Source organism: Chenopodium album, chromosome 27, assembly GCF_948465745.1.
Source record: "Chenopodium album chromosome 27, dcCheAlbu1.1, whole genome shotgun sequence".
NCBI lineage: Eukaryota > Viridiplantae > Streptophyta > Magnoliopsida > Caryophyllales > Amaranthaceae > Chenopodium > Chenopodium album.
The window spans coordinates 36380652-36404843 of record NC_137860.1 but is presented as its reverse complement, the minus strand read 5'-3'; the positions used below and the strand labels follow the sequence as shown (position 1 = coordinate 36404843).

The 24192-nt window shown below is 33.3% G+C and overlaps 3 protein-coding genes across 4 annotated transcripts; 1 reads left to right on the top strand and 2 right to left on the bottom strand.

The window, feature by feature from the left end:
• Positions 1–6445: 6445 nt before the first annotated feature.
• LOC145621533 (nucleobase-ascorbate transporter 4-like) lies at positions 6446–16310 on the top strand. The gene is made up of 15 exons (XM_081676263.1): positions 6446–6880; positions 7552–7649; positions 7735–7911; positions 8006–8106; positions 8203–8278; positions 8472–8531; positions 8772–8956; positions 9131–9227; positions 9346–9432; positions 9528–9586; positions 9739–9830; positions 9933–10010; positions 10170–10330; positions 10434–10459; positions 15776–16310. Exons 1-15 carry the CDS (start codon positions 6787–6789, stop codon positions 15966–15968), a joined length of 1584 nt encoding a protein of 527 aa, XP_081532389.1. The 5' UTR covers positions 6446–6786; the 3' UTR covers positions 15969–16310.
• On the bottom strand, positions 10170–18032 carry LOC145621534 (protein LATERAL BRANCHING OXIDOREDUCTASE 1-like). 2 transcript variants are annotated; one of them, XM_081676264.1, is made up of 3 exons: positions 17456–18032; positions 16648–17176; positions 10170–10307 (listed from the first exon to the last, which is right to left on the bottom strand). In XM_081676264.1, the coding sequence occupies exons 1-3, from the start codon at positions 17995–17997 to the stop codon at positions 10275–10277; spliced, it is 1104 nt and encodes a 367-aa protein (XP_081532390.1). In that variant the 5' UTR covers positions 17998–18032; the 3' UTR covers positions 10170–10274. The 2 variants fall into 2 exon arrangements, with proteins under 2 accessions (XP_081532390.1, XP_081532391.1); XM_081676265.1 differs by lacking the exon at positions 10170–10307 and having other exon boundaries at positions 16452–17176.
• An 831-nt stretch (positions 18033–18863) lies between these two features.
• Positions 18864–20532, bottom strand: LOC145619087 (protein LATERAL BRANCHING OXIDOREDUCTASE 1-like). The gene is made up of 2 exons (XM_081673686.1): positions 19991–20532; positions 18864–19600 (listed from the first exon to the last, which is right to left on the bottom strand). The coding sequence occupies exons 1-2, from the start codon at positions 20530–20532 to the stop codon at positions 19024–19026; spliced, it is 1119 nt and encodes a 372-aa protein (XP_081529812.1). The 3' UTR covers positions 18864–19023.
• Positions 20533–24192: the final 3660 nt, after the last annotated feature.

Genomic DNA, 24192 nt, shown 5'->3' with positions numbered 1-24192 from the left:
TTTCATTCGAATTAATTGACATATTAGAGACAATTTATATATATAGAAATTGTTTAATTATGTCTATCATATAGAATTTTAAACCTATTTAGCAATTCAAAACACATTATGACTCAAAGAAGCATAGAATAACATTTATTCCACGTTTTTGAATCTTCGATGCTTAGTCAATACTAACATTGAATGGTGTTTTGATAATGGCAAGAATGAATAACATTTATTAAATTCTAGCCAATTATTAGTGGTGAAATACTAGTTTCTACTTGTAAAGTTGCAACTTTTGCTTCCAGACTTGTAGATTCTACTTGTGAAGTTGCAACATTTGCTTCTAAACTTGTAGATTTATTTCTCCTTTAGCTAATTTCTTCCTTTAGTTCGACCACATTGTGCAATGAGTGATCTAAACAAGACATCATATGTCCAAGAAGTAGCAATATGCTAAATCAATTTCTATGATATAATTCTTAAATTGGAACATTTCCATTCTTTTACCTTCCAACTATATGAGGTAGTATCTAATCAATTGGAATAGATCCATTTAATTAGAAACATTTGTTGTTCATAACAACTTTTAGCATGTAAGTAGTTCTAGGTTTGAGAAGTAGCAACTTGTTTGCAATTCTTGGCCTATAACTTCTTAATGCAATCCTCATATATTCCTAAACCCTTCCATTTGAGCCACTTAGAACATTTCTCTTAGGTTCAAAATGATACCTTGCTCAACTACTTTAAGCATTTTTCATGATTTTGCTAAGTCTATTCTATCATTATTTATATTTGAGTTTAATCAAGTATTAAACTCTATATAAAATAGATGAAGAATATTGTCATTTGATCAACTTTTGATCATAGATATTTCCAATCACTTTCTCATATTCAATCATATTGAAGATAAGAGATTTTATTGGATTTCTATACTTGTCTTTTGGAGGATTTGTACCTCCCATCTCATTATATCCCTTGAAACATTTTTCAAAATGAAGATGTGTTGGTATTTTACTCAAACATTTTGAATAAAACCAACCTTAGACTTGTGATATGAATTTCTAAAACTTGCCTTTTAGAACAATCTTAGCAAAATTGGGATATAGGTTTATGGATTATCTTTTAAACTTTTTGAGAACGTTTCTCAACTTTATTTTCAATCGAGGAGATTATATATAATAATAAAATTAGAACGACATGTTACTTATAAGTAAGCGCAAAATTCAATTATGTTTATTAAATTTAAAGTACCATAAGCGAATTATTAAATTGGTAACTTTAAAGCACTCTATTCAATTTAAGTGATCCCAACTTGAATTAAGTGATTCCAAGATCCTTTATTCGTGCAATAATTAACCAGAGTGAGGCTTTGCAATCAACCATTACATTTTCAAGGTGAGTAAACTCTTTACTGATTACAACTCTTGTAATTCTTGGTTGAATAATTAACCATCGCATGTTTAATTATTACTCTTAGCTTCAAGGTTCTAAACGATTTAGGTAACCTTGTTGAATATAACCAATTAAAAGTGTAGATATGCGGTTCTACCCCCACTTCCCCAAGATATATTATGATGCTCTGCTGAGTGCTGACCCATCACAAACGATCAAGGTTTTCGTCGGGTTTTTAATTGGAAAAGCTGCATCAATATTACTGGGATCTAGATTTATTATGTTGTGATTAAATAGTGAACTCTAGCGCATCATCACAAAACATCAATAAAATCTAACATGCATAAAATACTGAATGCATAAATAAGACATAGCATGGCCCCTAATCCTAAGAAAACTAATAAAGTAAATGCTCCCACTTGAATCATCATGGATCGCATCCATCTTGCTCCTTTGGGCCTTCACTTCATTGGTTTTTGGATCAACTGCAACCTGTAATTTTATTCTATTCTATCTACTACTTAAATAAAATAAAATAAATTACAAAAAATACTCAACGGTACGCATACCGTATTTAGATTACAAAAATACATCACGATGCGCAGATCGTATTTTAGAATCTATGGGCCATACTAGTCTATATATATAGCAATAACCAATATCATATATTATGAAGTGCCATATAATAAATCACTCATCATGCTTTCCTAAACTATAACATCTGATGATCATAATGAAGGAAACATGGCTATAAATATCTTATATTTTAATTAATTACTGTAATTAGATAATATCATATATTAATCATAACCAATTATAAAATATCATATATTTTAATTTAGGTGTGAGATAGAATCAAATCTTATTTGAAATTATGGAATATAAATCATATTTATTTTCCATGATTATCCTAAATAATTTAGGAATTCTATCCTAATTACTTGCCAATCACATATTTTAAATCAATTATATCCAAAATTAATTATGGGATAATCACATTATTTAAATCAATTATTATCCTTTTGGAATATGCTCAGAATAATTTAACAAATCTTATCCATAATTAACCACTTTAATTTAGGATAATTACCAATTTAACAACTTAAATATGGATGATATCAAATATAACAACTTTTGAATATTTGATTTTATCCTTAAATAAAAGATTTATTTTCAAAATATTTTAACTTATCCAAAATAAAACCGATTTTATCTCAAAATAATTCGTAATTATCCTGAAATAATTTTTCAAAAACTGTTTTTTTTTTTTTTTTTTTTTTTTGAAAAACCGCCAGCCACCGTGGTGTGGCCAGCCGAAGCCAGCCACGGTGGCCGTACACCGCAAGGTGTACGCTGCTGTGCAGCGGCGCAGGGCAGCAGCAGCAGCACCGTGCACCTGCGGTGCGGCACTGCTGTTGCTGCTGTTCTGATCCTTGCTGCTGCCCCTCCCCGCCCCTCCCTCCGGACCACCAGCAGCGGCACCACCGTGGCAGCGCCACCCAGCCGCGGTGCTGCTGCTGTAATTTCCCTTTTTTTTATAATTTTTATTTTAATTAATTAAAACAAAACAAATTTTGTAAAAATCAATTAAACTTTATGTGGTCCTATTAATCCCAAAGTTAAATCATATTCAATTTTGAAATTAGGGTTCTTGATGAAAATAATCCCCAATTTAATTTAACACTTAAATTAAATAATTTGATCATGAAAAATTCATAATTTTAACATGTAATCAAATAGATTAAATTCCTTAAACATATTACCATCGAAATAAATCAAAATCAAAACACAAATTTCACATATTCGGGCTTATGGTTTCGAAATTTTCGAAAAAATAGGGTTAGGGTTCGAAAAATATTCGAGCATAATAGGGCAAAAATCGGATCTCTTCATGGCTATTTTGAGCATTATTAAATCACATTTAATCAATTCCAAGAGTTAAATCACATTTAATATAATAATTGACCCATAATTAATTATTCTCCCTCCTAATTGAATTAAAATTGTGGATTATCAAAGAATTATTGGCAATATGCGTAAATGCAATAGGCTAACTGATACCACTGTAGGAGTTTATAGGTACTACGCAGCGGAAATAACATGAATCATATTCATACAGTACCTAAACCAAGGATCTAATGCATAACACATAAAGCACAAATAATCGTACCTTTGAAGCGTGATTCCACGTGCGATCGAGCAAGAACAAAGGGAGATAAAGAACCTCAAGCGTGATTCCTCTACTTGGTCCACGGGCACAGATTAAGACCTCCACTAATGCTAGTTAGTCGCGAAAGAACACTTCTATCGACCTTCTACGGAGATGAACGAACGATCAACTAGCCAAGAACCACCGCGCAACACCACGTGGCCACTAGGGGTGGCCGGCCGTGGGTGAGAGGGGGAGGAGAGAGGCGTGCGTGTGAGAGAGGGAGGATGAGGGCTTTTGGATGGTGGTTGCTTGATTCACAATTCACTGTATGTCAATTGTGACTTGTATAGTGCAACCCTAGGCAAGGCTATTATTTATAGATCGCATCTCTAAATAATAGTCCAAGTCCAAATCCAAGCCCACTTCCTAATCCCACTCAAACTATACTTAGCCCACTCATGCTTATGACTAATTGAATGCTCATGAGGCCCATTAATGGGCCTCTAACTTGCTTAACCCAATACCCTTGTGTGTGACCAATATAGGATCCATTCTAAAGGGCTTTGGGCTATTTGACTAGCCCAAAGATCATCTCTCATAGTCTAGCAACAGAGGATGACGCCCCAATAGAATGAACTTATTATCTCCATAATAGTGATCCTTGATATATCTAGTAATTGCACTTATCGAAGACACAATTCCTTCAGTTTGGAGCATCTCATCACCTTGCAGGAGCTCTACCTACAGGACCTTGATGAATTGGAAGAACTTGATGATCATATGCCTTGGAGAACACTCACCAATCTTCGACACTTGGGATTGAAAAATCTTCCAAAGCTACTGAGTCTACCTATGGGAGTACAACAGATAACTTCTCTTCAATCACTTTCTATAGATGGTTGTAACCAATTAGCATCGTTGCCTGGAGCATTGCACAACCTTATCTTCCTTGACATAAGAAATTGTCAAGGCTTGAAAAGATGTCAAGAGCCTGTTCAGAAGACTAGCTCAAGATTCCACGTATCCCCCAAATTTTCATCTTCAAGTGTAAGTACCCTTTGGTTTCTTTATCATGGATTATAATCTAATGTGTGTGTTTCAGTGTATCCTCATTGCATCTAAAATTAAACAACTGGTTAACCTGCAGAATTATCGATTCCAGCGAAGAGTATTGTTGAAGCGTTTGAATCTGCAAGTCATGAATCCCGAGGAAGGATAGATAACTTCATTCCTTGATGGCCAGCGTTTCAGACAGGGTCAGTACATCAGTTGTTCAATATTCTCTTTGTTTTCAATTGACTTTATGTTGTAGTAATGATCATTTATAGGCTTCCACATACTTGATTTCACTTCAACTCTAATAGTTTGCAAAATTTCTATTTTTGCTGATATACTTTTCACATTTAAAGACAAGAATAGGAGCTAGATGTAGTCATGTCAGCTTGAACACATCTTAATTTTGTTCAGCACCATTGTCCTGTTCCCTGTCTTTGACCACATAATGTATTATGTGCTTAAGTATTTAAAAGGATTGATACGGTTTTAATAGTACACCGACTCCATATGTAATACAGAGTATTTAATCTTTGTTGCATTATGTGTTTTTTTTAATGAATTCTGCTTCTTTTTTTTTTTTTTTTTTCCTTACAACCTTTTAAAAGTAATTGAGTACTTTAAGTGAGTTTGTTTATTTTTCGGTGTACAGGGATGACCAAAGCAAACCAGTTCAACACTCAACATGAAATTATTGTGTATACAAGAAAGACCCAAGCAAGTCAGCTTTAACATGAACACTATTATTCTTAACAAATGGCTTCATATCAATTTCACTTAGCACAAGTCCTCAATATACTTCATATCAATGTCCTCAGTTGTACTCCCTCCTTACCCTCCTCATCAATCCTGTCTTCTTCACACACACTTGTCCAATTGACGTTTGGATATGCATTATAGGAATGAATAATGGGGATTTTCTCTCTTATTATTTCCCCCGTTTTTGTTTTTTTTAATGTACGAGTATTTCATTAGAGATAATATCTGAGCCATGATCAAATTTTCCATTGAAGTATATATAATAAATTTGGATCTTTGCATCATAGGCTACGTTGTGCGATGAGCTAGTGATATTTAAATATAATTCGTAGTAGGTTTCTCTATGATATTGTTGTTTGTCTTTTTGTGTAATGGAGACATCATCAGTTTATCACCATTGATATTGAACTAATAAAAGATGTTTGGTTGTATAGAATTACTTTAAAATGTTTAGATTTGTTATTGACTTAAAAATTCAATATGGTAGAATTGCATGATTAGTACTGGAATTAAAGAAAGAAGTAAATTGTTTATGAGTAAGTGTATTTATTCAATATGGTAGAACTACTAGAACAAATATTAAAGGTCAATGTTTTTACCTTTACACAGTTGGGAATTAACTTGTATTTTAAATTTTGCCCAAAAGGATATATTGGCCTGACATTATGTTGGTTGTTGACTTTAGTAATTTTACAGTACTTTTGAGAGTTGTTGATCGCTACTCTGTAGACATCATCAAGTCTTAAATCACCGAGTTACATGAAAGAAATTATCATGCATCGTCACATCAATATAAACTGAACTTCATAATACTTGTATTGTTTTGCCTCTCTTTAGGATATGGCTTAAGTTTGATGCGAGTTCAAGTTGTTGCGAATTCTTTTACATTTTCCTCACTATATGATGTAAACGTAAACATACGAGCAAGACCGTAAAATTACATTACCCAAGGGTATAGGATTAACTTCCCGAATTCTTCTAAACTCTTAATGGCTTCTTTTCTAGTAATAAATATTTGTTGAGAAGAAGGCGAGCTAATTCCCAACTAAAATAAACTCCTTGTGTCACACTCAAGGCTTTAATCAGTCAAGGAGCTGATATATAGTCCTACCTTCCGCTTCTAACTTCTTTACTTTGCTTTATGTCTTTTTCTTATTAACATTACAATCATACAATATACACATACATTATAAAATGTGTTAGTTATAGTAGCTACAATTATCCTACTAATTCTATTAATATACAATTAGCTAAATAAAACAATGATGATTCTTCAGGAAAATGACCCCCTTTTTTGAATTTAAGTTAAGAGTTGTGCATTTTTGGTCTTAATGTGCATTTTCTTATCAACCTCCCCTGTTTTATACTCTGCTTTTTCTTTGTATATTAAGCTATAATATAATAAGCATATGCCAAGCTAAGCTTAAGAAGATTAACAAAGAAGAATGGCTGCACCTAAAGCAGAGAATCTCGGGCCGTTTCCGGTGAAGGAGCAACTTTCCTCAGTTGATTTTTGCCTCACTAGCAATCCTCCTTGGCGTCAGTTCTCTTTCTTCATTTCTCCTGCGCCTTTTTCTTTTATCATGTTTAATTATTTTTGTTGAGTAATTACTATTTCTTATTGGTTAAAAATTGTTAGAATGAATGAGTGAAGTTATACTGTAGTTTTGTTACTCAAATGTGCTCACTTACTTGTATGTGATGTTATTTGATTTCATTTTTTTTAATAAAGGAAAAATGATATTTTGGTAATATGTTGAATGAAAAACTGAGACAATTAGGAAAAATAATAATCTTATTTTCTATCATCCAGTTTTTTGTCCTTTTTTAAAGGAAAAAAAAAAATTAAGGATATAGCCTAAAAATTATTATATGGGGTAGAAAAAGTTCTAAGCATTTACATTAAACAAGGTAACTTTTTGATTAAGTTTTTTGTGAAAAAACACTTAACAAAGCTCACTTTGGTTCTTTGAAAACATTGAGAAACATTTGATTCAAGAAAAATTCATTTGGTCTTTTAGAAATTGTCTATTGATTTTATAAACAGATTTCTCTGTGCTGTTATATAGCTCATATAGCCATTTATTTTCTATTTTTCTCTTCATTCGAGTTCAAGGCATACGTAATGTACCAGAGCTTACACGTAACAGCCCCCACCCTTTTTTTCTGCAAGCCTTGATAAATCTAATTTGCCTTTTTTGAAAATGCAGATGAAGCCGTCATTCTTGGGTTTCAGCATTTTTTAGTAATGCTTGGGACTACAGTTATGATAGCAACCATCCTTGTTCCTCAAATGGGAGGTGGACCGGTATATATCTTTTGCAATTATCTGAATTATATTGTGTTTTGTAACCAATATCCTTCCTTAGAAAGTTTCACTCAAAATTTGACAGGTAGAGAAGGCTCGTGTGATACAGACGTTGCTCCTTGTATCGGGACTGAATACCCTTCTGCAGACTTTAGTTGGTTGTAGGACAGCAGTAGTCATAGGAGGTTCATATGTATATGTAATTCCTGCTATCTTCATAATCTTTTCTGACCGTTTTGGCAGGATCATTGATCCTCATGAGGTTTGGATCCTATCAACCTTTTCATTTCAGTTCTCTTTTAGCAAATTTTGTTAGCGTTTATTGTCCTTACTAGATATCGCCAATGTACATGTAGAGGTTCGTGCAATCAATGAGAGCACTCCAAGGGGCATTAATGTTTGCATCAATACTTCCTGTGGTGGTTGGTGTTTTGGGATTCTGGAGGATTGTTATAAGGTAAGAAGTTGCTAATTTTGCGTTATGTATTAGCTGATAGCTTGTTACAATAGTCATTGCTGCTCTCCTCTTTCTCATAGAAGTCTTTTGTTGTAGGATCTTAAGTCCACTTGCTGCTATTCCTCTTGTTACTCTAACTGGACTTGGTTTATTCCAGTTTGGTTTCCCTCAGGTATTTTCGAACTCTCATCTAAAATGATATTTTTATGTCATTGTTTTTGCTTTGTCAAGTTGGATTCTCGGATTATTTCGCATGTTGATTGATCATTTATCCTATATTGTTACACTTCCTACTTAATTTATTGTCCTGCTTCAGTTTATTATAAAAGAAGCTGATATGTTTTGGTATTGATGTGTAATGCTAGCTGGCTAAATGCATTGGAGTCGGACTTCCAGCACTCATTGTCATGGTTTTTATCTCCCAGGTGAGTAGCATCATGTCCTCCCATGATAATCCTCGTGTTATGGGTACTACATAGTTTATTTTTGAGGTCGGTGCAATGGATTACATTAATCTTGTCTATCTAAAGTTTTTCCTAGCAGCAAACACATGAAAAAACAGGTATAGTTGTAGAAGATTGGGGCATCCTGAATTATAGGTTGTTGTACATATACAGAGAATTTATTCACTTTTTCTCTAAGATGTGACATTAACTTTATTGCAGTATATGGCTAGCTTGCTGAAACCATTGCAAGCCTTATGTCGTCGATATGCTGTAATAGCAACAATTGCCCTTATCTGGGCTTTTGCTGCAGTCCTGACTGCAGCTGGTGCTTTCAATCGCAACTCCCCTAACACTCAGTTTTATTGTCGCACTGATCGTTCTGGTCTTATCATTGCTGCTTCTTGGTGAGTAAACTTTCTTCAAATCGAAAATATTTCATCCATTTGTAATCGTAGAAATTATGCTTTATTTACTTATGTTAGCTGTTTAGTCAATAAACATTAGTGTAATTCTCTCAAGGTAAAAACACACTAAGTTTCGTTCCATTTCATAATTATGTTTGTGATCATTTGGTGTAGGATACGCGTCCCTTATCCATTCCAATGGGGACGTCCAACTTTGAATGTGGCAAATGGTTTTGCTGTAATGGCTGCTGCTTTTGTATCTATGGTTGAGGTTTGTTTATTTTTACTTAGTATTATAATCCACTGCGTACTATCCTCTCTTTACAAATCAAGTACTATTATAATTCAGTATCAACAGTGAATGTTACTACCTTGGTGCTTGACTGTAGTCTACAGGCACATTTATTGCAGTAGCAAGATATGGCAGTGCCACTCCAATGCCGCCTTCAATTGTCAGCCGTGGAATTGCCTGGCTGGTAGGCTTTAATCTCATTGTATCACTCTTATATTCCCACAAAATCTTAATTTCTTATCATCAGTCTAATAAGCTTCAATTTGATATTGGCAACAGGGTGCAGGACATTTTTTGAATGGCATGTTTGGAGCAATTTGTGGCCCAACTGCCTCAGTGTAATATATAGTTTCTCTAAATTTCATTCAGAAATTTCAAATATTATATGATAAACCACATATTTCAGAGGATTCGTAGAGCTTCTTCCAAAGAATTTATTAGAGCTAAACCACCTAAACTTTATAAAATTTTCTGCTCCTTTGGTTTTCAGCGCGAATGCAGGACTTCTGGGACTCAACCAGATTGGAAGCCGCAGAGTTGCTCAAATAACAGCTTTTTTCATGATTCTCTTTTCTATATTAGGTGGGTTCAAATCATCATTGCTATCGTAACTCAGTTTAAATAAATGAATGCTCAGTTTTCCTTTGTTTTCTGATTACGTAATGATATCTTTCCTGCAAATAGGAAAATTTGGGGCACTCCTAGCTTCAATACCTCTACCAATATTTGCAGCACTGTATTGCATTCTTTTTGCTTATGTTGGTAAGTACTAAGTATCTTCAACACAAAAAATAGTAGTTTAAGTATGATCAAAAGTTGGTCTGATGTTCAACTTGCTATATGTATTTCATATATTGAATTTCATCTTCTTTTTGGTTAATAAACTCGTCGAAAAATCTGAAAATTAAAATTCCTATGCAGTCTCAGCAGGGCTAGGATTTTTGCAGTTCTGCAACCTGAACAGCTTCAGAACAAAGTTCATACTAGGATTCTCGCTTTTCATGGGCCTTTCAGTGCCACAGTACTTCAATGAGGTTCTCTTGGTTTCTGGTCACACTCCTGTCAACACAAAATCTATGGCAGTAAGTTTACATCTTTATCTTAATGAAATCACATTCATCCTATTTTAGTGTCTTAATCGCCTATTTAAGATGTTATAATGATCTACTCCGTCATTGGTAACAGTTCAACAGCATAGTGCAAGTGATTTTTGTTAGTAATTAAGTAAATAAGACAATAAATACTTATCTGATTAATGTTGCGTAGATCAAACTGACAATTGCCGCGTCGTGGTAAACCACTGACCTAAAAGACGATTCCGCGCTACCCCGGTGCAGTAGACATCAAGCGGTCGCCCTCCAGGATAAGCACGGCGCCGGAATTTGTGTGCACTCACAAACCCGACTGGAACTCAGAATACTTGCCCAAAATCAAAGGAGTACTTTTTAAAAGGAATAAGAGAATGTTTGATTTTGCATTTTTTGTATTGTGGAAGCCAAGGAACCTTGAATATATGTATCATGTATGTAGAGAAGAAAAGCAACGGCCAACCTTAAAAGTGGAGTATCATGTGCCATTTACCAACTAATAAATTGGGTAATCAAGGAGGCAACAGCTAGGCATTAATAATCAACTATGTATGAGCGTAACCCCCAAATTATCAATGGCATTCTCAACAACTTAATTCAAATAATGAATAGACCATAAATATTGTAATAGATACAATATTCCAATAACAATAAACCGTTAAAGAATAACGGACACCAAAAGATAAGATGCCCATAACCCACTTACCGCTTCTCAAACAAGTACGTAGTACAAAACCACTCCAAAAAATAAACGACACAAAGCTTTTGGTAAATTATCAAAGTGAGACTCTCTCTATCATTTTCTCTCATCTTTCTTTGTGTTTCACTCAAGAACTTCCAACAATCCCCCACAGGTTCGAAGATGTGAAAAGAAAGAAAGAAAATTGATTTTGGGCAAAACAAAACAATTGCATAAGTGTCAATGTCTCGCGACTTGAATTAACACATAGTGAACATCAAGCTATGATCCCTCACCTACCAAGTGACCTTCGTCTTGAACTTAATAGGGAGTTAGGGACCCGTCACTTTGAGCCACACAATTGAACATGTATAATATTCTGAAATTCCGCGAATAAAGGTGACGCATTATACTGGCCATACGTCCAGCCTGGATGCTCATAGGTGCTCTAGAGTATAAGCCCACAAAATACTCATAGGAAGCGGCCACACTTCCACACCTAAGTAGGTGAATCCCATCAAGTGTGAGCTACAACACACCTCCAAAAATATGGATATGGGTTCATTAAGAGCCATATGCTCAACCTCTTTCCATTTGTAGCAAGCACACATCAAACATCTAGGGATGGACAAAAATCAAATTTTGTGCTTCCGAATTATTTCATAATGTTCCCCTTTGAACTCATAATGAGTAGGAGTTGATTACTTGTAATTCATACTTTGGGCTTATAGTCCCATCCCCTCCGATGTTACCAAAACTAGTTTTTGTACAAGGCCTTTAGTTAACGGATCCGTAGCATTTCTTTTAGACTTTATGCAGTCAAGTGATATCACCCATTCGACAAGTCATTTTTGACATCAACCATTATAGACATGGTTCAATCAAAAGTAACTACGACTTGCAAATCACAACGAATTCCCCTACAATGGGATATTTGCAAGCACATTTTCTCATAAGAGCCATATACGTACTCTTGACCATCTTGTTTCATAACCTGTCAATTCAAGAATAATAAATTTAGATTATTCCAAAACAAACACAGCAAAACAAGGTTGCTTTGCACAATTTCCAAACATAGCTCCATCACTTAGTGGTGTAGACATAACCACTTGAGTTTGAACTCATCGTTGAACTCCAAGAACTCATGGAAGATTGCAATAGTGCAAACTCTAATCTTGTGTACTTTTCAAGTACCTATATGCAACCTTCTCAAAACAATCTAATGATCATTGCTCGAGTTAAGAGTAAGAGTATACCTGCTTAATCTACTTACAAAATAAGCAACGTTAGATTAAGCATAGTTTCCAAGAAACATATATAACATTACCAAATGGACACATATTGCTCCCACATAATCAATAAATCCAAAAACTTTATATTGTAGCAATATATGACTCATCCATAACAAGTTTAGCCTTAAAGACTTCCAATAAAACTCAGTGAATTAGCAACAAAATCCATAGAAGAAATATTAAGCATTACAATCCCAAGAAAAATATTGTATAATTCTACACATAGTTAGACATAACCTAACTCATAGTCAATGACTTCTTCCACGGAAACAATCACTACTCATGACATTTCACTAGTTTAAAGTTGAAACTCTTAAGACATAGAGATACCCATGGAAACTTGTAAGGAAAATACAATAAAAAATTGTCTTAGCACAATTAACCACTTTCAGGCTTCACATTAATACCTCTCATAACACAAATATGCCTAGAGACTTTATTCAATAAAGAATCAATAATTAGGAAAGACTCAAGATAAAATTACTCCAAGACTCGCCAACAAAATGCAATTACCAAGCAAAAAATTGAGCCAAGACTTTGAGTCCAACACTAATTCTTTATTACTTCCCCCACATTGGACGACAAAGTCCGATTCAAAGCCCTTAGCAATAAACTTAAAACTCACATTCTCAATTGATGAGATATTTGGACATAAAAAACTCCCTCCAAAATTCATTTGGGGTCTTTAATAGCATAAATTCCTTATAAAGAAATCGCATAAGTTTATAAAACTTGAACCCCCACAGGTTCCAAAATAAAGCATAGTGAAATACATGGTTGGGAAAAATTCATAACTATGTCATAGGCGGTAACCGGTAACAACAAACCATCATAATGGAGAAACTATAGTCTGATTCCCAAAATACTTTATTTGAAATTATTTAAAAGAGAAAGTCATATAATGTCCTTAAGAAAAAAAAATATATATATATCACACAATTTCCCTTCACAAAACTCAACAAGTTTAAGTCTTTGGGCAAATTCTACACATGCTAATGAAATACCGAAAATAAAGTAATGGATTCAAGAAATTGACATAATACATCTCAACTCCATGCTCAACACATACATGAATCATGATAAAATTGGTACTCGGAGTACATACATGCATCTCAAAAACATGTTTAAGAACATTGCTCAATGCATCCTACTAAATAGATATTTAAATCAATAGAGTTAATCTCCAAAGGTCAAATTCAATCCACAAAATGTAGAACCAAGAAATAAGAGGTAACTAAATATATGCAATACATTGTCATACTCAATAAAAAAAAAAAAAAAAAAAAACAAAAAAAAAAAAAAAAAAAAAAAAAAAAAAAAAAAAAACAGTTTACCTCTTACTTTCTAATAATCATTCAACAAATATTTAATTGACAAATTCATCATCCAACATTCCTTTGTCAAATTTACATAAACATATATTTGTTAAGATTATTAAGATTAAGCCACATACTAACCAAAATTAGTAAAAGACTTGGTTTAGAATTAACCTCCCTTGAATTAAATCAAGTAACATGAGTGAGCTTTGATGATACGTCCAATCGTCCTCATTGTAAATAAGGTCCTCAAGATGCCATCATAACTTACTTATTTGTGCAAATATCTACAATTCAACCGTTCAAAATAATGCCTCGTGTGTCCCAAACATGCTCCCAAAATTTCAGCCCAAATCGACCAAGGATGACCTTTGATCGGGCGTCATCTTTGGGACTGCTCTCGAAAATCCGCGAATAACGAACAAGTCCTAAAGTCTCAAAAATATAGCATATTAAAGACATTAGAGAATATCAACAAAAATCCACAAAACAATGAGATTTAGGAGACATTATAACACTCCGTCAATTTAAGCTATAACAACAATATAATTGGTTCCCAATAGAGATGGCTTTCTAACCAACAAAAATGTCAAACAACTTTCTTAGCCTTGTAATATGATCGATTTGCAAGAGTGACATTGACATTAAATTAGAAGTACTACCATGAATCACATGATAATTGGTAACTGTGTGACTTTGTGTACCTCAAATAAAGCAGACTCTTGAGGTTCTAATACATCCTATGTAAGCATATCTCAATTTTCACAAACCAATTAAAGATTAACCCAAAAACATAATCTAATTAGATGTTACAAATACTTACAGAATATGAAAGCACTAATAAGTCTCAATTAGTCACAGTATACATACCATAAGTCATTAGTAAAATAAAATTAGTACTAGACATATAGATTACGAAAATATCAATTTAAGCAATGTCACATTTTCACAAGCGAGTAAAAAATTAAATACACGAAATAAGCATAAAGCAACCACTCAAACATGTTAAGAAAATCAATTAACAATTAAATAAAGAAGTGGCCATAATCCCATAAACATATAAGTCCATATAACGTATCAGGTAGTCAATTTTTCAAATGGCCTACAAAGCAACATTAAATAAAAAAAAAAAAAAAAAAAACATGCAACTTCACAGTCATAAGCAAAATCTCTGCAATCTTTATTAGCATTATCCCTAGTAATTAGAGATCAGAGAAAATTATAGATAGAAAGTATAGAACAAATACTATATAAACACATGATAACTAATAACAAGAAGATGGTTCTTATTTCAATACAAATCATCTCGTCACATACGCAACAAATGAACAAAATATGGTCCAAATAAAACCAAAACCTTTTATGATAATTTAGAAGATTCAACAAATAAAGAATATAATATTTGAAGCCAAAATCGTCTTTTAGATTGTTAGTAATTAAGTAAATAAGACAATAAATACTTATCTGATTAATGTTGCGTAGATCAAACTGACAATTGCCGCGTCGTGGTAAACCACTGACCTAAAAGACGATTCCGCGCTACCCCGGTGCAGTAGACATCAAGCGGTCGCCCTCCAGGATAAGCACGGCGCCGGAATTTGTGTGCACTCACAAACCCGACTGGAACTCAGAATACTTGCCCAAAATCAAAGGAGTACTTTTTAAAAGGAATAAGAGAATGTTTGATTTTGCATTTTTTGTATTGTGGAAGCCAAGGAACCTTGAATATATGTATCATGTATGTAGAGAAGAAAAGCAACGGCCAACCTTAAAAGTGGAGTATCATGTGCCATTTACCAACTAATAAATTGGGTAATCAAGGAGGCAACAGCTAGGCATTAATAATCAACTATGTATGAGCGTAACCCCCAAATTATCAATGGCATTCTCAACAACTTAATTCAAATAATGAATAGACCATAAATATTGTAATAGATACAATATTCCAATAACAATAAACCGTTAAAGAATAACGGACACCAAAAGATAAGATGCCCATAACCCACTTACCGCTTCTCAAACAAGTACGTAGTACAAAACCACTCCAAAAAATAAACGACACAAAGCTTTTGGTAAATTATCAAAGTGAGACTCTCTCTATCATTTTCTCTCATCTTTCTTTGTGTTTCACTCAAGAACTTCCAACAATTTTCACATCTCCTGCAACAGTTGGAGGCATCCTGGCATTGCTCTTGGACATAACTCTCCACCGTAGCCATGCTGATACACGAAAAGACAGTGGTAGGCATTTTTGGAAAAAGTTCAGATCCTATGAGGCAGACACTAGGAGTGAAGAATTCTATTCTCTTCCTTGGGGCCTCAACAAATACTTTCCATCTGTGTAATCAGACTGATGACTATTGAATACAAAATAAGCAAACCGAGGAGATTATGGCTTGGATCTATGTTTCATTTCGTGTTTTACACGATACTGTGAAGTATATCTGTAAAAAATTGATACTGAATGAAGATGCAACTATAAATGAAGGCAACATATGAGAAGATACATTGTTTTGAGGAAGCCTAATAATTACTGACATAATTAACTAACTTATACTACAGGTAATATTCATGTTTTCAGATGTTCCCTGATCTATGCAATTAAGAAGCATACCATAGACTAGGATTTTGATAGCTTGAATGTAAGTTATAGCTATATACAACTTTTTATGATATATGATTGGAAAGTTACGGGTACTTGGTGAAAGAAATTTTGTAGTATTAGTTAAGCATGAAAGTAAGCTGAACACAAAAAAAACTATCACGACTCACAGACTGAATTTCTGCAACATACAGGGCATAGATTGCTTAGTAGATAGGTCAGAGTATATTCCAAGGCTATATATCTGCTAATTACCAAAGAGAGTAATACAAACATTACAGAGATGTACATCACTTATCTAAGCTAACCAGTAAATTTTACATCATCTGCTCATCACTTTCAATGGGCTTACAAACATGGATCACATTAGAGTATTAGACCATTGCAAATTGGATAGCTACTTTAGATACAGTTGGACTTACCTTATAAAAGTGCTGTAGATAACCTTTCACAATCACCTTCTTATACTCGTAATCACTCAAATCATCACTCTTTATAGGCTCGATTTCCATTGACAGTGGCGGATTACAGAACAATGCCAAAGAGTATCGCTCTGAATCAGCTTGTGTGACAGCCCTATGCCAAGAACTTTGAACTTTTCCATTGCTCATTATCTCAAGAAAATCACCAGCATTGACTAGTAATGCATCAGTAGGCCATGGAACACTTAACCAAATTTTCTTATCTTTGTGCATAACTTGGAGACCACCAGAAGTACCAATTTGCATCAGAAGAGTAAGGACAGTAGCATCTGTATGTGGGCTTAAGCCCATTGTTGATTTGGGCTTTGGACAAGGTGGGTAATAGTTAATTCTTACATTAATCTCTCTTGTTTTGGGATCAAAATATTTAACAAAGGCATATTTTTCAAGAGATAATGCTTCAGCTAGTGCTTGGAGTATGTCATCACTCAATTTTCTTGCCTCTTCTGCATAGTTTTCAATAACTTCCCTGATTACAACAAATCTTAGGTTAACCCAACTCTGACCAAATGAATTTAGTTATTTTAAAAATGTTCCGATAAGTCAAGATAAACACAGCTTTCAGAACGAGTATAAGATATGTGTCTACAGTAATATTGTGAAGGGTCACCCATTTCTCAATTAGGGAAAAAAAAAAAAAAAAAAAAAAAAGATGTCTTAAGAATAAAATAACTTCAAGTGAAGGGAACACGACCTTGAACAATAAGTTAAATGTCAATTATACGCGATTTTGAGTAAGGATATGTACCTGAAATTATAAGGTTTTTGAGGCCAAACATTAAGACCTTCAGTTGATTCTTTAGGAGCTACTTTCATAGTCAAACGATCAATCCAATCAAGAGGTTTATCATCTGACTTAACAAAATTCCTACCATAACCCATATTATCTACAGAAGCATATGTTCCAACGGACCTTTTCTTTTCCTCAAAAGAAAGCTTAAAAAACCCCTTTATTACTTCCTTAGCATCAGACAGCAAAGAAATTGGTATACCATGGTCACTAACCAATACCATGCCATATTCTCTAAGACCGTCAGCCAACTTTTGTAGCTCTTTTTTTCTCTCCTTTACCTCACTAGCGCGTAATCTAGCCATACTTATGGATGGAAAATCCTCTGGCAAACAAGAGATCGCGGTGCTTAGAGTGTCCAAGGGTGGCCTAAGGAACATTTTTGGTACATCTTGGACACCATGGCGCGCAAGTTCTTGTACCACGGGTACTCTAAGGACTCTTAGGGAGCCATCTTGACTAACAATGGAAGTTTCATGGAAAGAATCTTTGGTATCCATGATTTTTGAAGTTTGCAACAATTGCAAGAGTTAAAAAGTTGAAATAACAAAATGATTGTTATAGAGCTATGAGAGGTCAAAATGAGTATCTCTACTTTTCTGAATTACCTTATCCTATTAAATTTGTCTAAACATGTTTGAAATTATCTAAATTTATCCGATTTTATTAAAACTTATTTTAGACGTAAATTGAACTTAGGTAATCAAGCTTATTAAACTTATTAATTAATTGAACTTAGGTAATCAAGCTTATTAAACTTGTTAATAAATTGAACAGAACAAAACCTTAGTGGTTCAATCAGGATAACTAATCAAGTTATTATTAGAGGAATGATTTAGTGGGGTATAAATAGATTCTTATTTCTTGTTTAAAATGCTGATGACCAAAACAATAATGGACTACTTGATATGTGGGCCAAGAACTAATCTTACGGTGAACGGCTTTTATAACCCGTGATGTACATTGCTTAGACTTGATTTTATTAGTAAAAATAGATCTATCAAATCATGCGTGAAGGTTGGATTAAATTCGGGTCAGTTTTAAATAGGTTGGATCATACTTGTATCATATTTGGGTTGTTCAAGGCTATGTTGTGTTCAATGCGGGATTGGTTCACTTTGAATTATTGTTCTTCGATTGTATATATATGTCAATTATTTAGAGCTCTATTTGTAGCTTCTTGTTGTAGATCATGAGGTTCCTCAAAACCCCATTTTATTTTGGATACGTTCCTTGACCACGTCACATACTTCGTATGTTTAACTATAAACAACCAATATCAATAATGGTATGTTTTACCATAAACAACTAACGTCAATATATAATGGTGGATGTAACAATAACATTAGTTATATCATTAGAAATAATCAACTTTAACAAAAGAGTTCATCTGAAAGCCAGAGTTCAAAAAAAATAAAAAATAAAAAGTACATAGTTTGAGATAAAAATTGAAGGAGAAAGGAAATTGGATGATCACTTTTTGTATTGCAACCTTATTACTTCAATCGATTGATGCACTGATGGCATTAGACCATTGCAAATTTCATAGCCACCTTCGGCGATGTTTGACTTACCGTATAATAATGTTGTAAATAATCACCCACAATCACCTTCTTATACTCGTAATCACTCGAACCATCACTCTTAATAGGCTGGATTTCCATCGACAATGGCGGATTAAAGAACAAAGCCAAAGAGTACCTCTCTAAATCGGGTTGCGTAACCGCCCTATGCCAAGAACTCTTAATTTTTCCAGTAGTCATTATCTCAAGAACATCTCCAGCACTTAGTAGCAATGCATCACTAGGCCATGGAACACTTAACCAAACTTTCTTGTCTTTGTGCATAACTTGTAGACCACCGGATGTATCAAATTGCATGAGAAGAGTAAGGGTCGTACTATCCGAATGTGGGCTTAAGCCCATTGTTGATTTGGGCTTTGGACATGGTGGATAATAGTTTATTCTTACATTGATTTCTCTTGTTTTTGGGTCAAAATATTTAACAAAGGCATTTTTCTCTTCAGATAATGCTTCAGCTAGTGCTTGGAGTAAATCATCACTCAATTTTTTTGCCTCCTCTGCATACTTTTCAATAACTTCCCTGGTAAATTACATAAAACACGTCTTAGAACTATTAAGCATTAACGTCACCTTTTGTAAGTATAGAGGTACAAGTCGTACAACTATGCGCACATAATACATAGTACATATACAGCCCATTGTAGTTTGATAGCAATGCAATTATACAATATGAGGTCACGTGATTACGTGACAAGTGTGCATAAAGCCTCGATCAAAATCATGTGTATATAAGTAAAAATTAAAAATCACCTGCTTTATCATTTGAAAGTTACCCTCGTTTTTAAATTATTAAAAAAAAAAAAAAAAAAAAAAAAAAAAAAATCTTAAGTGATAGCAAGATGACTGTTTTAAACCATATACATATATATATAAATTAATCTAAAAATAAATCATAAGGGAGGATACGTACTTGAAATCAGCAGGTTTTCGAGGCCAAACATTGAGCCCATGAGTTGACTCTTTTGGAGATACCTTCATAGTCAAACGATCAATCCAATCAAGAGGCTTATTATCAGTTTTAGTAACAAAATTTCTACCATAACCCATATTATCCAAACTAGCATAAGTCCCAACATTTTTCTTCTTTTCTTCAAAAGACAGCTTAAAAAACCCCTTTATGACTTCCTTAACACCAGACAACAACGACAATGGTATGCCATGGTCACTAACCAATACCATGCCGAATTCTTCAAGACCGGCAGCCAATTTTTGTAGCTCATTATTTCTCTCCTCCACATCCTTACCGCGTAATGTGGCCACACTAACGGATGGAAAATCCTCAGGCAAACAAGTGATCGCAGTGTCTAATGGTGGCCTAAGGAACATTTTTGGTACGTGTTGGACTCCATGTCGTACGAGTTCTTGGACCACGGGCACCCTAAGGAACTTTATTGAGCCATCTGGGCTTAAAATGGAAGCTTCATGAAAATATTCTTGAGTGGCTCCAACCATCTTTATCTAGATGATACTTGGTAGAGATTACTCAAGTGGTTTATTATTGGTAGTGATGATGCATAGTGGTTTATAATAGGAAAGAGGTCTAATTTGAATTAATTAATTGAAAGATGCTTAATGGTTTGATTGAAATAAAATTTTAATCAAGTTGCATGCATAATTTAGAATAAGTAGATATGTATAATGATTTGGTGGGAATATACATCGATCAAGTGGTTTATAATAGGAAATATATATGCTTATAGTCTATGAGAATATTCTTTTTAAATTTCTTGTTCAAACCATAAGATTCATGGACTACTAATAGTTATTATAGGATTAAATGTTTTATAGTACATACTATGGCCATTTGAGTAATGTGCAATGGTTTGAATGAATCAATTGTATTTGTAGCATATAGTGTTTTAAAATATGTCAAGCACTTTCTTCTTTTTTTTTTTTTTTTTCTATAATTTAATATTACATGTAACTAGGAGAAAGAAAAAATATCAAAAAGAAAATTAATGGACCTTCATTTGAATCACACATCCAAAATAATGTTATGCATTCGATGATTTTCAGCTATGTCGGGTAGAAAATTTAGGGTTTTGATCAAGTTCAAGCGAATGACAGTGAGTGATCAAAAATCCAATAATAATAATAATCCAAGAAAACAGGAAGAAAATAAAGAAATGTTTTATGATATATTTTAGATAATGTGAAGTGGAACAAGGGCAAAAAAAACAAGAACGTTTAGCTTAAGATACAAGAAGAGCTTAAGATATCGTAGCTAGGTCTAACATGCTTGAAAATGAGTGATCCAAGGGACGTTCACATGAAGTTGTATTGACTAAATACTATATACACTAAACGTTTGAACTACAAATAATAATATGATGACTTGGTGAGGTGTTAATAAGTTAAGGATCCAATATTTTGAAAATAAAAATGTTAATGCAAAACGACCAAATAATAAGGGAACAAGTGGGTACCAACTCTAGCTAGTTCAGGACCCAACGGTTCGTTAATGCCTAGGTCGGTCGACCAGATTCATGATATACAATATAGTATTCTCAACTTACTCACAAAATAATTAATAGTCGAGAATAAGGCATAATATAATGACACTTTAACTATGTACCGCGCGAGGTATATATTTGCAATATATAAAAATGGTCAAAGGTATTGAATGTATAATGCAAATTACATATACCTCATATTTATATATTGTGTTAATATTATATTATGTTAGTTAGTTGTTAGAGGATCATCTCAATCAACATGTTAAATTGATGATTGAAGCCCAATATCAATATACTAGGTTAAATCCCGTGCAATAGATGCACGGTTATTCAATAATTGTTAGGAACATTATTTTTTTTGAGGCCACGTATAAAATTATATTGAACAATTTGACAAATAGCCAGATATAAAAATTATATTGAACAATTTAATACGGAGTATTTTAGATATTTTGGTTTTATATTTGATGTAAAGAAAATGTTATTAGTTTGATACAATCCTTTTTAAAAAAAAGTTATAATTTTTTAACGAAAGGATTATTGTGGAAGTTTTTATTAGCAGGTATCATTGGAGGGAATATTTTTAATAACATGCTGCCAAGTGTCCTTTTGGTTTCGCCTTTAGTAATATGTAATTAATTGATTGATACTCTCTATCAAGTCGAGTTAATAAAATAACAAAGGAAGTACATATAAAGTTATTCGTTGCATAATGATAATTTAATAGGATTAAATTTCTTTTTTCAACATATAGAAGAAGATCGTACTTGCTATCATATACTGTTTTACAAAACGTAATTTGAAAAAAAATGACTACTCTCATTTCTCAACCCAATTCAAAAGAGGTTAATAGTTGATTGGTTGAATTTTGTGGTCAGATTAGATGTTATCACTTAACTAATACTCCATATTATTAATTAATTTTTTTTTTTTTTTGATATATATAAGCATACCATAGTAAATTAAGTAAGTAATTAATGATTTTATGAAGAAAAATCTAATGATTTTAAATCTAGAAATTCTATTTACATATTACAGCATAAATTTATAATTTGATGGTTTTTATGTGTAGTAATTTGATGGTTTTTATGTGTAGTAAAAATACAAATACTCGGTATATTATAAAGATCCTATTAAATATGATTGTTAATAAAAGGCTGAATTTAATGATGCAATCAAATTAAAATAGATTAACATTTGGATAATGAGCTCGCTAACATATGACTAATTAGAAGCATAAAAATCAATCAAGGTACTTTTGCTTTTGAATATACCTATATATATATAGTTGCATAATAATGTGATCGAAGTATAATTATATTGATAATGAGTTAATAACCTGATAATCTGATATCCTACTTTAAGTGGTAAGCTAAGCCTATTAAATTAATTGGTGATATTAAAGTACTAGTTGGTATTACATACTGTACATTTCTAATTAAGAATTGGAATCTTGTATTAAATTTATTAATTAATCTTACAAATTCCTACATTTTAATGTCAGAAAAGACATGCCTTTCATCTAAAAAGTGTGGCCGTGAAAAGATGCAAATCATGTGGATTATGTCCCAATAATGTGATGACTGAGGGAGTTATAAACTTTGACCACCAAATCTCAACCGGTATGTCAGATAGCACGAGAAGGTCATCAAATTAAACTACTTGTATTTATTAATCAATATGTTTAATAATATACACACTCCATTGTATATGTGTAATAATATACATACTCCATTGTACATACCATACTCTCATTTCTTTTCTTTTTTTTTTTATAATAATTTGGAACCATTTTGTAAGATATATAAAAAATAAAATTCAATAATCACTCTCATTGAGTTATTGTAAGATTAGAAAAACAAAGTAGAAGTAACCAAGGAAATAAAATAATTTGCAAACTATATATTTAATGCTTATAGGATAGGCTTATGCGGTGTAAATATTTTTAGACTACATATAGCAAAAGCGATGAATAAAAGTGGTATGTACTCGTAGATGAGTAGTATTACAGAAATAGTATATTGGATTGGTTGATTAATCCAAGTATAACAAAGAGAAAGGACGAAGAAACCAACAAAATGGAAGTACATATAAACACGGACGCTTTAACTAGACATACGGTAACAGTAATCTGACTACTAATGAACATGGGAAGAGCATTTTAGGTCGAATTCCGTGCGCACGTGCAAACATGTGTGTTACTGTGGTGAAATCTCCCATGCAACAGCATATGCACACGTGCCCACATGTGTGTGTGAGTGCGTGTTTAAACTTGTGAGTGTAATTTGTAGAGGTAGAATTGGTTCATCACTTGCAAATCAAACTGTTAAATTTCGAGACAATGTGAAATGGGTCTGGGCAACACGAACAAGGAGGAGGTGAGTTAGGTCCGCAAACAAGGCTTTGGAGTTTCCATACTAAAACCAATTGGCAATAGTAGGAGGTACTCCTCTACCTTATAAAGTGAAACCCATTGTAACCCATTGTAGCCCACTTATGAGTGTCCTTAGAACTTCAGAGCTAACTGGTAGCGATTAAATACCTAGTTTAGAAGAGATCCGCAACCCGGGCTCTGATACCATGTTAAATTTCGAAACAATATGAAATGGGCCTGGGCAACCCAAACAAGGAGGAGGAGAGTTAGGTCCACAAACAA

Excerpts from the sequence above, each read along its gene's own strand:
- LOC145621533 (XM_081676263.1), top strand. The coding sequence starts at position 6,787 with ATGGCTGCACCTAAAGCAGAGAATCTCGGGCCGTTTCCGGTGAAGGAG. Across the intron at positions 8,957-9,130 it reads CTTATCATTGCTGCTTCTTG|GATACGCGTCCCTTATCCAT; the intron begins GTGAGTAAACTT and ends CATTTGGTGTAG. Across the intron at positions 9,587-9,738 it reads TGTGGCCCAACTGCCTCAGT|CGCGAATGCAGGACTTCTGG; the intron begins GTAATATATAGT and ends TTTGGTTTTCAG.
- LOC145621534 (XM_081676265.1), bottom strand. The coding sequence starts at position 17,997 with ATGGATACCAAAGATTCTTTCCATGAAACTTCCATTGTTAGTCAAGAT. Across the intron at positions 17,177-17,455 it reads CAAAAACCTTATAATTTCAG|GGAAGTTATTGAAAACTATG; the intron begins GTACATATCCTT and ends TGTTGTAATCAG.
- LOC145619087 (XM_081673686.1), bottom strand. The coding sequence starts at position 20,532 with ATGGTTGGAGCCACTCAAGAATATTTTCATGAAGCTTCCATTTTAAGC. Across the intron at positions 19,601-19,990 it reads CGAAAACCTGCTGATTTCAA|GGAAGTTATTGAAAAGTATG; the intron begins GTACGTATCCTC and ends GTAATTTACCAG.